Raw genomic sequence first — 15,028 nt, 5'->3', positions numbered from 1 at the left:
AGTGTTGCTATTAAGAAGGTAAGTGTGACTCTAATTCTTATTCTTTTTATAGATAACCTACTTCTATCTCTCTGGAATTGTTTCTATTTTTTAAATTTCACTTTAGGTGTCAAAGAGTTGATATTTTCCCTTTAATTTCCCTTGATTTGTACACAGTAATTTCATTCAATCTTTTTCTAATTGTGGGGAAACTTTAATTAGCAGTTCTTCAAGTATTTATCTTCTGTTTATTTTTTTCTCTTTTAGGGTCCCTATTAATCAGATGTTGACAGTTACTCTATTTTTTTTACCTTTTAATTTTTCTCTGATTTTTCTAGTTCTTTGTTTCTTCTTAATGCCTCTGGGAATGTTTCAAAACTCACTTGATCTCATTAATTCACTCATCAACTGTATTTATTCAACCTAGGACTTTTTTGTTTCTATTACATCTGATTGGTTTGTTTTTATAACTTCTTGTTCATGTTTAATGTTTCTAATGCCCTCTTATATGCTCTTGAGAATATTTATTAGGCTTATTCTAAATTCTTTCTCTAGCTCATTAGCTCTGCTCCCTTTAGAATTCATTGTTCAGTTTGTGATGTCTCCTTTCCAGTGCTTTACTTCAGTGTTCATCCGATGTCTCTCTCTCTTTCCTATTCCTTTTGGAGTATTGGCTATAGTTTATACATTAAGTTCTCAGTTCCATCCATATCCCACTTCACTTTAGAGGATTCTCTAGAATTAGACTCAACAGAGGAAAAGCACAATTTCTTTAAGTTCTCCATCTCGACTCTACTATAGCATAAACTAAACTTGCTGCCCTCAAGATTTAGTCTGATTAGACATGGTTGTCTTTTCGTCTTCAGTAGAATTAGACTACATCACAGAATCACCAAACATTTTCCATTTGTTTATGGAAAGAGTTATAGTTTTCCAGGGTATGGGAGGTATAATAATGGTTCAGAATGGCAAAGAACTATGAAAAACATAATTATTTCTAAAATTTCTTGTAAACTTAATAGTTTGTGATTGTTGCAGTGAATCTTATTTTTCCTTCCTCCTCTTCATAGACCTGTATAACATAATTTTGTATTTCAAAAATTATCAAAATTTTGTCTTGAAGATTTCTTAATTGAATCCTATCAAACCCCCAAGATGGGTTTTACAAAACCTGTTTGGATACTGCTGATCTAAAAATATAATAGAAATTTGTTTGGTATGTTCTGCAGAATTATTTGTCTTGCTTCCATGTTCTTGCTACAACAATATTTGTATCTTGCCAGACTCCTGTATAGATATCTAGCTTTTTCTTTTCATTTGGCATTCACTTATTCAACAAATGTCTGTTGAACACTTGCCATACTATTCTTCTAATTGCCAGGTGCCCCCAAGAAGGACACAGTCCCTGCCTTCACAGAGCATTACAGTCTAACAAAGACTCCAGATTGAATATAGATTCAGTTAGAGCAGAGATTTTTTTTCCTGTGTTGTTTTCCTGTGTTTCCCAGGTACCTAGAGCAGTGTAAATATTGGTTTAATGATAAATAAGTAAATATTGACATTAATTACAAATATGTTAAGCATTATGGAGGGAAAGTAAAGTTGTTATGGAGTATATAAATGAGAGGCCTTACCTTCTCTAGGAGATCATGTAGAATTAGTTCTCCAAATGATAGACCTATTTCTTTAAAGTGCTTTTGCAGGCTCACTTAAACAATCAGTACTTATTTCCTATTCATGCGACTCCCCTATTATGCATGAAGGCTTGAGCCACCTTGGATTTTTCAATAATTGATTTCTGTAAATGAGTAGTTAGATGAATTGCTTAATAATACCCTATGTTTATAGAAATAAAAGAAAAATCACAGTTTAATAATGTCAATTTGTGTTTCTTGCTTCCTGCCTGCCTACTCCCCCACTCCATTTTCTTTTCTGACTTGCAGCTGAAGGAGCTTCTATGCATCCATGTGATGATACATACTGTGGACCTTTCCCGGAATCTGAGCCAGAAGTGAAAGCTGTAGCTAACTTCCTTCGAAAACACAAGAGGCATATTAGAGCTTACCTCTCCTTTCATGCATATGCTCAGATGTTGCTGTATCCCTATTCTTACAAATATGCAACAATCCCCAATTTTAGCTGTGTGGTAAGTATTTGACCCCTGCACATGTATGTTAGGTTTCGTGCTTCTTTTATAATACTAAGATGATGATAACTAGTCATGATAATAGCAAACATATATTGTGTTTATTCTAATAAACACTTTGTATATGTTAACTCATTTATGTTTATAATCATGTAAGATGAAAAACTATTATTATCCCCCATTTTACTGATGAGGAAACTAAAACCTAGAGAAATTAAATACTAATTAGACTAGGAACACACATCTGCTAAGCGTCACAGCTAAGATTCAGCCCCAAATCTGGCTCCAGTGCTATTGCTTTTAACTAGTGTGCTCTGCTGCTTCTCAAATGCAATCATTTCAAACCTATTTACATTCTTACCAGAGGTTATACAGAAAATGTCAGGATGAATTTGATGAGTATTACAGCTTCAGTCACATGTGCAGAGCTATGATTAACTTTATTGAATAAACAATTGCTCATAAATTATGGTCTGACTCTCAATAATTAAAAGCAAGTTTTAATTTATAAGTGCTATTTGCTTAATGCTACTAAGTCTCTGGGCATGTATTTGACAAGTTAGTGCTAAGAATGAACAGCCCTCCTGGCATAAGATTACTTAAAAATGAAAAAGTAATGTTCCTTTCTCTCCTCATCTCAATAGCCCAACAGGCTCTCCCGTATAGACATAATTCCTTCTGAAGTGGGTCTGGTTCAGAGCCTATAGTACCTAAAGGCTTATTAAGTTCAAAACCAGAACAAACTAATATAGTGTTAGAGATAAGGAAGAGGGAGGGAGCAGTGGTTGAGAAGAGGCACAGGAGGGCTCTTGGGTTGCTGTTGATGTCCTATTCCTTGACCTAGGTGGGATTACACAAGTGTGTGCAATTTGTGATCATTCATTGATCTATAAACTTAAAATTTGTGTAGTTTTCTGTATGTATGTTATACTTGAATTTAAAAGGTTTTATAAAAGAAAAGGATCTCCTTTCTCCCCACACCTTAAACTCTAAGTCCTGTACTAGTTGCTTGGAGTTGTAGGAATTCCTGATCTAGATGTTCAGGACTGGAAGGAGTAGGGAATGTGAAGAAGTCAGAAGAAGGCCTGGGGGAAGGTTTCTGTCCAAAAGAAAAATTTTGTTCTTGGCATTCCAAGCAAGAATTCTGAGCAAATTCTCTCTCTTGAGAAATACTGTGAATGAGGCCCTGGCCAGGTAGCTCAGCTGGTTAGAGCACTGTCCCAATATGTCAAGGTTGCAGGTTCAACCCCTAGTGAGGGCACATACAAGAATCAACCAATGAATACATAAATAAGTGGAACAATAAATCAATGTTTCTCTCTCTCCCATCCTCTCTCTAAAATCAAAAAATAAAACTTTTGAAAAATAAATACTATGAATGTGGTAGTTGATTTGACAGTGCTATTCTTTAGCTACTCTGAGGGTCAAATAGGTTTTTGTTGTTATTGGTGTTGGTCTAGCACCCTAACCACCTTGTATTACCATGTTTCTATAGGCAAACATCTAGTTCTTTCTAAATTGGACACAATGTCTGCTTATATGGGCACAAAACATTATATGGAGTATGCAATACATTAAAACTATTATATGGGAATGTTCTCCATAGTTTGGATTCATCTTCCCACTAGGATCGATGCCTATTTTCTTTTTTGCCTTGAAGAGTAGATTAGTTTTTCAACCAAAGATGGGACATTGGACAATGTCAGAAACATTTTTGATTGTCATAACAGGGCTGAGGGATGCTATTGACATCTAGTGAATAGAGGTCAAGGATGCTGCTAAATATCCTACAATGCACAGAACAGCAAAGAATTATTTAGTCCAAACTGCCAGTAGTGCGACTATTGAGAAATCCTGTTAGTGAGTTATATATCAGCTAAATCACTGAAACCAGGATTACAATTCTCAGAAGCTAGGTAGTCTCTGGATGTCAACAGAAACCATTAAATTCTATTAAAATTGTTCAAAAACATTCCATCCACATGTAGGAGTTTATATTTCTGCTAACATTTTCAGGGCATTCATCAAGTTGCTTTAAATATTGAAATATTTAAATAAAAAACATATTCTTTTCTTGGCTGAGGTCTGATAAGTGAGGTCTGGGTCCTTCTGGACAATTGGAAAGAGGAAGCAATGGAGAAAAGAGGAAGCACTTACACTCTCTCAAGTAGGTATCTAGCTGTGCTAACCAGAAAAATAATTCTTTAAAAAATTTGCTGAAGTTTCAGTTTTTTTGTGGAAGGATATATCTGAACCTCTTATCTACATGCACCCACACCAAGTGGCAGAAGTGCAGTGAGCTGAAAAGCTTAAAACAATGCACATGTTTTATGTAAATAGAGAAGATATATTTTTGTTTTCTTAATAGATTTTTTCTGTTGGGTTTAGTCACCCGAAATGATGTGAAACAAAGGTCTCCACACCAGCAGAACTCAGTAATCTCCTAAATGTATAAATATCTGCCCTTGCCATGGATAAGATGTTAAAAAATTAGAACATTCTCCATAAAGATACCTCATTATAGTGTTTTCATTCCTTTTCTGTTGGCTCCTGAGAGGAAAATGTCATCATCATTAAGATCAATAAAAAATTGTCTGCCAGGTTCTAGAGCCTGGTCCATGAATATCCACAAAGGGTGGCATTTGCTGCAAGTGCTGCTTGATGCCTCCCTGAGGTGAGTGAGGACAGTAAGATGAAGCTGGGTCTAATACACAGCCCCTGTTGCCCAGAGTGCTTCAACTGACATACTAAATTATTCATGGGCAAATTGAAATGGGAGAGTTGTATACTGGTTTCAACATACTTCTTTACTTCTCATTGGTCATACAATACTTCTCTAGCTCCTTGCTGAATGTGTGCTTTTATGCCATTTGAAATGTCTTCAGGAGTAGTCGGTATTATTCTAGTTCATGTTAGAATATTCACCTTTTAGTATTTTGACTGTGTTGAATTTTTTTTTATGGTTTTGGCACTGGTAAGAAGACTTCTACCTCAAAATTTCTACCTCTTGGAATTACTGGCTAGCTCTGTCAGAGGCGTATGTAACTTTAGAAGTCATGGAGCATTCTGAAATTGTTCCCCTTCTCAGTAAGGATAAACACATAAGACAAGTCATTCTTACTGAATGAAAGAGCTCCTTAATTGATCTATATGTGTTTTAAATACCTTGTACATCACCACTGGGCTATGTACTTAAGGATCGATAAGATTATGTTGATACTCTTGCTGACCTAGGTTTATTCAACATTAATGCAAAACATATTGATTAAGCATCTGTTATGTATAGGCACATGGTTAAATACTGAGATGGGCCCTGCCCTAATAAGCATTTTGTAATTTATAGAAATAGGTGTCTCTGAACTAACATGAAGAAGACAGAACACTAAATCAGCACCAGAAGATGTACTTACCCACTCATGCCAACTCAACCTCCCCCTTGCTGTGTAACCCCGGCCTGACCATTTAACCTCTCTGAAACTTTTCTCATCTGTAAAATGGAAATATTACTGATAACTGGCTGGTTGTGAGGATCAACTGAAGGAAATGTGTTCTGAAACATATTGCAAAATGCAGCATGAGATAAAGAGTAACATAACATTATTAAATATAGCAATTAACTAATGAACCCATCCTTGTTCTTCAAATAATGGTAACTTCAAAAGTTGATGACTGATAAGGCCTAAACAACATGCAAGTATTTCCAAAGATTTCAATGCAATGATGTAAGTGATATAATTTCTCTATTTTTTCTTCACAGGAATCTGCAGCTTATAAAGCTGTGAATGCCCTTCAATCGGTAAATGGGGTACGGTATAGATATGGACCTGCCTCCAGCACATTGTGTAAGTTTCCTGTGTTTGTTATATTAGAGTCGTTTCTTGAACCAATATCCTGTATAATGACTTCCCTTTTAAAAAAGGGAAAGTGTGTCCCCCACTAAAGTGATTTTTGACTACCAAATTAGCCAAGGAAGATGGAGTTTATATCTGATTATTTTTACACTGCATGACAGAAATCACTGTATCAATTTAAATAAATTTGAAGCAGAGAGTATTCTAGTTATGTAGTAATGACTATAAAGTTGAATTGAGATCTTCTGGCAGTAGAAAGTACCAAAATAGTCTCCTTAAGCAATTCTAACTACTATAAGCCTGGAAATAGGCCTTGAGGAAATCATGAAGTAATGTTTCAGCCTGAAAAGAGCTTCCCTTTTATTCCTTTCCTCCACCATTCTTGTTATGAAATTCCATTTCTTACATAACATCTTTAGCTGAATTTCCCCTTAAAAGGTGATTGAAATATTTCTTATATAAAGTAAGTATTTTAATCAAGAACAGTTAAGTATATGGTAAGAACTTGGGCAAAGAATCAGGAGACATGGATTCTAGTCCTAATTCTGCCAATAGTCAGGGTATAATCCTGGCCAAGATATTAATCCTGGGCTCTAGTATCCACAACTGTTGAATGAGAAATCAGACTAAACCATGTCCCACAGCCTTTCAATCACCTAAATCCTAAATATCTGAATGTTTATGTATGCATGTTAAGTTATATACGCACACACACAGGTCATATGTATATGCACAGATAGTGATACTCAATTATGCTTTATAGTGAGGCAGCAAATTTCTCCTGATGTCTTTCATGTACCCACTTTCATTCACTTTCTTCAGCCCTCAGAAGAAGAGTTTGGTTTGTCAATTAACACTACTTATCAAATAAGTTTATCTTAACAATGAGAATGTCCTAAGTATCAGAACTTTTTTCAAACTCCGTAATCACTGGTCTCAGGGTGACCTTTCTAGGACTACTTTTCAATAAAGCCACGATGAATGGGGAAATAGAGTATTTTAAAAAATCGCATTACAGACTTCTAGTCAAGATGGCGGAGTTGGTAAACAATATGCTTACCTCCTCTCACGACCACATCAAATTACAACTAAACAGAACAACCACCCTTGAGAACAACCTGAAGACTAGCTGAAGAGAAGTTCTATAACTAAGGATATAAAAAGAAGCTACTTGGAGACTGGTAGGAGGGGTGAAGATACAAGATGAGGTGCTCCTACACCCAAGTGTGAAGGTTACAAATCAGGAGGCATATCATGGCTGCAGAAGCCACCCCTGGGGGTGAGGGGCCCCAGCCCACATTGTAATCCCAAGCCCAGAACACCTGTGCCAAGAAGAGGAGTCCCCACAACATATGGCTGTGAAAATCAGCGCGGACCTACCTGTCCAGGTGAGACAGAGAGCTGTTGCACGCCCATACATCTCTTAAAGAGCCCAACCACAGACTCATTCACAAATACTCACAAACAGGGAAGGGACAGCAGTTGAAAAAACACCAGGGACTTATGGGGAGGATATGAATTGACAGGGTAAGGGCTGGAGGGGCAGCTCTCTCCAAGGACAGAAGTCCTGGCAGGTGCCATTGTTCCGTTGCTGAGCCCTGCTACAGCTCAGTCTGTATGAACAAGCAGGCGACAAACCTGAGTGTCTATCAGCCTGGCTAATACCACTTACCCCTGGTAATTCCCTGAAACCCCGACCACCCAAGTCTCACAATAGTCCAAACCACTTCCAGCAGCTGTTTCACACAAGCAGCCAGACTTGGACCATGCTGCAGACTTTACTAAAATCTCTCAAAGATCAACAAACACAAAACAAGCAGTGATGGCCTCAGCAAGTTCTGTGCCTATTGTTACGTGGCCCCAAGCCCACCACTAGTGGCATCTGGCCTCAATTTACAGCATAGCCTCTCCCAGGCACCTCCAAGCCTAGCACAGACAGCTAGCAGTTGCAGATCACCTGAATAGATATTAAACCAAAGAAGACATGCATAGACATATGGAAAAATTCTCAACATCACTAATCATCATAGAAATGCAAAATAAAACCAAAATGGGATATCATCTCACACCTGTCAGAAAGGCTGTCCTCAATAAATCAACAAACAAGTGCTGGCAAGAATGTGGAGAAGTGAGGACCCTTCTGCACTGTTGATGGGATTGTAAACTGGTGCAGCCACTACAGAAAACAGTATGGAAATTCCTCAAAAGTTGTAAATTGGAACTACCATATGACTCAGCAATTCCTCTTCAAGGTATTATCCAAAGAAATGTAAAACACTAATTTGAAAAGATATATGCATTCCAATGTTCTTTGCCACATTATTTACAATAGCAAAGATATGGAAGCAACCTAAGTATCCATCAATAGATGGTTAGATAAAGAAGAGGTGAGACACACACACATGTGTACATACATATAATGGAATATTACTCAGCCATAAAAAAGGAATGCAATCTTGCCATTTACAACAACATGGATGGACTTAGTGGATATTATGCTAAGTGAAATAAGTTGGACAAAGAAAGACAAATACAAATGATTTTACTTATATATGGAATCTAAAAGATAAAACAAACAAACAAAATAGAAACTAACTCATAGATACAGAGAACAAACAGATGGTTGTCAGATGGTAGAGGGTTTGGGGACTGAGTGTAAAAGGAGAAGCGTTTAAGAAGTACTAATTCTCACTTACAAAATAGACACAAGGATGTGAAGTACAGCATAGAGAATATAGTCAATAATATTGTAATAATATTGTTATGGTTTCAGATGGGCATTAGACTTATCAGAGCGGATCTCTTCATAAGGTATATAAATGTCTAATCACTACGCTGTAAACCTGAAACTAATATACTATTGAATATCAACTGTAATTGAAAATATTTAAATAATGAAAAAAATCACATTACCAATTAATACCCATCATATTAAGAATTCTAAGACATTAATTTTTAAAAATCTTATACTTCACCTTTGCAGCTTGATATCAAGGCACAGTCATAGTATGGTATTTACCAAGAAGAACATATTACCATAGAAATGAGGCTGTCACATTACAATGAAATAACTGTTAGCACACATTGTCTCTGACTTTGGCTACTATGACTACTATTTGTAGTGCCAGTGTACTTTAACCCAGAGGGACAATGAAGCCACAACCCACCTTCTGTCCTTAATGGAAGCAAAGGGAGCCTGAGAAACAGCAGAGTCATATATATAATTGTCATCTTCACATAATAATTCTATCTCTAACTTGTCCTGGCAAAAATGGTATTATTTGAGTAGATGAATATGCTCTGAAAATTTTTAAATAATAGTGTTTTTCAGGCTAACTCATAAATTTCAGAAAAGTATACAAGGATTCTTCTATGCAAGATGTAATCATTTATTTAAAAATTATTAAGAGCATGTTAGGCTAAAAACTACAAACTAGGTACTTAGGGATATAAAGATGCAAAATAATAACAGTTAGTATAAGCTAAGCATATTATTTAATTTTCACAACCCTATTCCATAGATATTATCATCCCTCTTGCAAGAGTAGCCACAGAGCAGCCACAGGTGGTGGGATCAGATACAGCCCAAGCCCACAGTCCACCTCTATTGCCTGTACTTTCACCTCTGCTGAGAAGCTGGAGTATGTGAAGTCACTGGAGCCAGAAGGAGAGAGCGGTCAGGAAGGATTGTCGACTAGGTTAAATGCTATTGAGATGTTGCAAATGGATCTAGGGGAGAAAGAGGAAGAAATTGGGCCTGCTGTCATTGGTGACCTTCCAGAACATAGACAGGTAGGAGCAAGAACCAGACTGAAAGTGACTGAGAATGTAGAAGGAACTATATATATTGATTCTCTTTTAGTTCTAAAACAACAGGAAGAAGAAAAAGAGGATGGCATATAGAGGGATGATAAAACGGAAGTGCTGTAAAAAAGTGGTACTTGAGCATTTTGGTCAATGAAACTGCAAGATGGGGGGGAGTGGTTATTTAATGAAACAAAGGCCTGGAGAAGGGACCCCCCTACCAGCAAAGCAGACAGTAACAAATGGTATCAAAAGACGACACATGTAAAAGATGAGCAACATTTCTTCCTCTGAACTAAAGGAGAGAAGTCAGGGGGCTATGATGTCAATAGAGGAGGTGATGAGCTAATTGCCCTTTATGAGTATGAGGACAGTGAGAAAGTGAGGGACAGGACTAGAAGAGAATGAGAAAAGTTCTGTAAGTAAAGGTCTAGAAAACAGAGCCTGGAGCAGCATTGGGAAGTGAAAAAGACTTTATATGACTGATGTGAATTTATAGCAAAGACTTTCTCCAGCTACCTCACAAGGAATGAAAGCAGAGAAACTGGGCCAGGAATTGAGAACTAGCAAAACCAAGGCAGAGAAAAGAATGGATGAGTGTTATTAGGGGGTCTGGTGAGAAATTTAGTAAAGTAATTGACCATGGCCAGGTAGAAAGAAAATGAAATCATAAAGCTGAGAAGAGTCTATGAACTACAAAGTTAAGCAAAGGCAAAGAATAAGTTCATTAGGAATAAAAAAAAAATAGGGGACGTACAGGAAATGAGGAGGATTTTAGGGGAACAGAATTTCAATATTCTAGACCTTGGAAGTGAAGAAAAACTGAGTGACAGGAGGAAGAAAAGTCCACAGCATGCGTTTGGTTATGTGTGAATAAAGTGCAGGTGAAGATAAATGTTATTGGAGTTGAAGCTGAGAAATTTGGAGGTCATTATACTGGAAAAGCATCAATACTTAGACTAGATTCTCGAGGATGATGGCAGATACGATTTATAAGGTCTATGAACTCTATGCCAATGAACTACTGTTAAATCATTCTTGTTGAAAAGGTGTTTATTGAAAGAATTTAGTATAGCTTAATAATATTTACATTTTTGAAAATTATACAGACTCTTTGATGACACTGATTTTTGTTCTTTTAACTTCTAGATGTGAGTTCTGGTAGCTCAATGGATTGGGCCTACAAAAATGGAATACCCTACACATTTGCCTTTGAACTACGTGACACTGGGCATTTTGGGTTTTTACTCCCAGAGGTGCTCATCAAACCCACCTGTACAGAGACCATGCTCGCTGTGAAGAACATCACGATGCACCTACTCAGGAAGTGTCCCTGATAGGGCCTGAGGGTCGGGTCAGCCACCAGAGGAAGTGCTGATTTTGCACAAGAGCTACTTGACAATGGATGAAAATTGTTTTAAAGAGAGGGACAGCTCCTTGGAGTGAACTTATCTCTGGACTTTTAAAGGAATTTCTCATGCAATCCAACTCTGTGGCAATTTAAAAAAATGGTAAAAATAAATAAATAAATAAGAGCATAGTCTAGTTCGTTGCAAGCAAAAGCATTTATTTTATATTCCTTTAGAGTCTCATTTGATTAAGGTGGGGGATATTTTCAACTTATTTTGTCTCACGAAATATACAAATTAAGAATGTCACTTCAATAAATCACCTATTCTCAATTAAGATCCACCTATCAATGATGTTTAATCACCTGGCTCTTTTGAAATGGCAAGAACTATATTCCTTAATAAATAAAAAAATTTCACGACCTTGGAGTATTCACAGCTTTATCCCCTGGCAGTAGTATACCATATGCCTATAAAAGTGTAGCAAGACAGAGCACTTATGTTTATATTCTGAGAATACCACCTTTTTTAATTATATTTTATTGATTATGCTATTACAGTTGTCTTTATTTTTCCTCCTTTGCCCCCATTTTCTCAGCACCCACCACTCCCTGAGGCAATCTCCCTACCCTTGTTCAGGTCCACAGGTCATGCATGTAAGTTCTTTGACTATCCCCTTTCCTATACTGTACTTTACATCACCGTGGCTACTCTGTAGCTACCTATTTGTACTTCTTAATCCCCTCACCTCTCCCCCATTCTCCCACACCCACAGTCCCATCTCTTTATCTTTAAACTTTGGCATTAAATTAGGATGTGTCTTGGGGTGGGTCTCTTTGTATCTATCTTGTTTGGGACTCTCTGTGCTTCCTGGACCTGCATGACTATTTCCTTCACCAAATTAGGAAAGTTTTCTTTCATTATTTTTTCAAATAGATTTCCAATTTCTTACTCTTTCTCTTTCTCTCATCCTGGTACCCCAATGAAGTGAATGTTGGATTGCTTAAAGTTGTCACAGAGGCTGCTCACACTATCCTCGTTTTCTTAGATTCTTTTTTCTTACTGTTGTTCTGATTGGTTGCTTTTTGCTTCCTTATCTTCCTAATTATTGACTTGATTCTCAGCTTCATCCGCTTTACTATTGTTTCCCTATAAATAGTACTTTATTTCAATTAGCATATCCTTTGCTTCTGACTGGATCTTTTTCATGCTGTTAAAGTCCTCACTAAATCCCTTCAGCATCCTTATAAACAGTATTTTGAACTCTGCCTCTGATAGATTGCTTATCTCCATTTTGTTTAGCTCTTTTTCAGGAGTTTTGGTCTGTTCTTTCATTTGGGCCACGTTTCTTTGTCTGCTCATTTTGGCAGCCTCCCTTAGTTTCTCTATTAGGTAGAGCTGCTTTGACTCTGTGTCTTGGTAGTGTGGCCTACTGTAGAAGATGTCCTGTACAGTCCAGTGGCACAGCCTCCCCTATCACCCAAGCTGGGTTCTGGAGGTGCGCCCTTGATGTGGGCTGCGTATACCCTCCTCTTGTCGTTGAGCCTTGGTTGCTGTTGACACATCAATGGGAGAGATTTACCCAGGCCATTAGCTGCTTCCTGGACCTGCATGACTATTTCCTTCACCAAATTAAGGAAGTTTTTGCTGTGATCACTGACCACTAACTTCCACCCTCCAGGGAGGTTCAACTGTGCAGGGGCAGGGTAGTGGTGGTCCAATGTGATCTATAGCTGTCCACTGGGTACACTGGTCCCTGGGGTTTCCTAGGTGGCGCAGGTCAAGATCAGCCCCCACCGGTGTTTTGCCCAGGGCCACCCTGCCTGAGTTATAAAACAATCTGAGATGGCTGTTACTTGTGCTGGCCTTGGAGATTTCCCGGGGAAGCCGAACTGTGAATCTAGGCAGCTAGTTCCTGGCCTGGGGCTCACTGAGCCCAGCTGCCTGCTTGTTTGAGAGGATTTAGGAAGTTGTAAAGCATGAGCCAATACCATTCACCTGGAAAAGCAGCTTGGGTGGGCCCATAAATTGGTAAGGTAGAGTCCCTGGGAATCTCTAAGGCAGGTCAAACAGTGTTAGCCAGGTTGATGGAACCTTAGATATGGCACCAGTCTGCAGGCTCTGCGGGAGAGGGCTCAGAAAAGGGACAACGGCCTCTGCTCACCTTGATGCCAGACACCTCAGCCTCCCCCTGGTGCCTGTCAAGCCTCCACACTGTCACCAGAGCCCAGAAGGAGTGAGTCTGAGTAGGTGAGTCCATGTGTGGGTTCTTTCAGAGGAATTGCTTGAGGCTCCAGCAGTTTCTTCAACAGACTCAACCCCTGCTGGGTTTTGCAGCCAGAAGTTGTGGGGACTTATCTTCCTGATACTGCAACCCTGGGCTAAGGGTCCTGGTGTGGGGCTGGGACTCCTCACTCCCGAGATACTCCTCCTGAATGTCTATCCACCACACATGGATGTGAGACCAGCGTGTTCTGCATCTGCGCCCTCCTACCAGTCTGGATGAATGTGATTTTTTTAATTCCGTAGTTGTCAGACTTCCATTCAACTTGATTTCTGTCAGTTCTGAGTGATGGTTGTTCTATAGTTTAGTTGTAATTTTGTTGTGGTTGTGCAAAGGTGAGCCATGTCTGCCTACACCACCATCTTGACAGGAAGAGAAAAAAATACCACTTTTAAAATAGGAGAAAACATGAATTGAAGTGCCAGACACAGCATTAAGAGCTTTACATAATAATCCCACATTATTCCTCAAATACTATGAAGTAGATACTACTATTACCTTCATTTTTCAAATGAGAAGATTGAGGCTTTGAAAGGCAAGTTATCTATCTGGACTGCCGGAAATAAATAAAACTTCTAGACAAAATGTAATTTTTTAGACTATCTTCAATACTGCAGACAAAAAAGGAAGGGAATCTCAGGCCAGGCATTGAGTAAAGGCAGGAACCTAGAAAGCTAAGTGGTGCACCATTATTCTGAGAGCATTTGTCACGCCAGGCAAGTACAGACTGATTTTTCACAGCTTTTTAGAGAATGAGAGCAGAGAAAAAAGCCCAAGGCTCCTCCAATGTGGAAAGTCTAATAGCAGATTCTTCTACAATAATTCTGGGAATTCCAAGGGTAAATTACAAATAACCCCGATACTACATCCAATGGACCACACGGAAAATAAACAATTTCAAATTTGGCAAGAGTCAAGAGGGGGAAGATCACCACTGAGAATCTGGAACCACATGTCAACCCTCAGCCGGATTTGTGGCCCAAATTCAGCCTACAGGTATACCCCACTTTTCAAAAGTTCACTTTATACCATGTGGCTTTTACAAAAGACCTACGTTAGTACCCATTTTCACGAACCAAAAGAAATCTGAAGAGGATTTTTTAAAAAAACGAAAAGTGAAAAAGTAGCATTTCACATTGTTTTGCATCGGGAGCAGCCCCAGCCAAGCTCCTTCCCAAGAATCCACACTCAGCCTCTCAGCATCAAGCCACCAGACCTCTGAACTGTGTCTGTGATTATCGGGGTTGCATCTCGATTTATTTTGTGCATCCATTAGCAAGACGTGTCCTGAGGAAATTGCTTCTTTCTTAATGCCATTTCAGCTTTCGAAAGGTTGCATAGAAACAAGCTACTTTTGGGTAGCAGGGGAATCCTATACCTGAATGGTCTGATAAACCTCTAACCAAGAATTTAATTCAGATTAATCCCAGACTGGTTATATCCTCCAAGTATTTGGTAGAAGCAAATAACAAATCCTCTCAAATGATTTATTTGATGTATCATGAACACCAGGATAAAGAGAAAAGCTTAAAAACGTCCAGAGAGGGGGAAAAAATGATCACAAAGGAATGAAGACTAGAGTAGCATGAAACTTCTCAATAGCACCACTGAAGCT

The 15,028-nt window shown here is 38.3% G+C and overlaps 1 protein-coding gene across 1 annotated transcript in view; it reads left to right on the top strand.

Annotated features, from left to right (window-relative positions):
* Nucleotides 1–11,117, top strand: part of CPA6 (carboxypeptidase A6) — a 236,602-nt gene extending 225,485 nt beyond the window's left edge. Inside the window, exons 9-11 of the mRNA XM_054590232.1 lie at nt 1,923–2,125; nt 5,883–5,967; nt 10,930–11,117. Coding sequence (XP_054446207.1) covers nt 1,923–2,125; nt 5,883–5,967; nt 10,930–11,117 — 476 coding nt within the window. The remainder of the gene's footprint in view (nt 1–1,922; nt 2,126–5,882; nt 5,968–10,929) is intronic.
* The last annotated feature ends 3,911 nt before the right edge of the window (nt 11,118–15,028 follow it).

The sequence above is a fragment of the Pteronotus mesoamericanus genome, unplaced genomic scaffold, assembly GCF_021234165.1.
Source record: "Pteronotus mesoamericanus isolate MK-2021 breed Mesoamerican mustached bat unplaced genomic scaffold, CSHL_Meso_final scaffold_174, whole genome shotgun sequence".
NCBI classification, from domain to species: domain Eukaryota; kingdom Metazoa; phylum Chordata; class Mammalia; order Chiroptera; family Mormoopidae; genus Pteronotus; species Pteronotus mesoamericanus.
The sequence above is the reverse complement of the archived record's forward strand: the minus strand, read 5'-3'. Positions and strand labels throughout refer to the sequence as shown.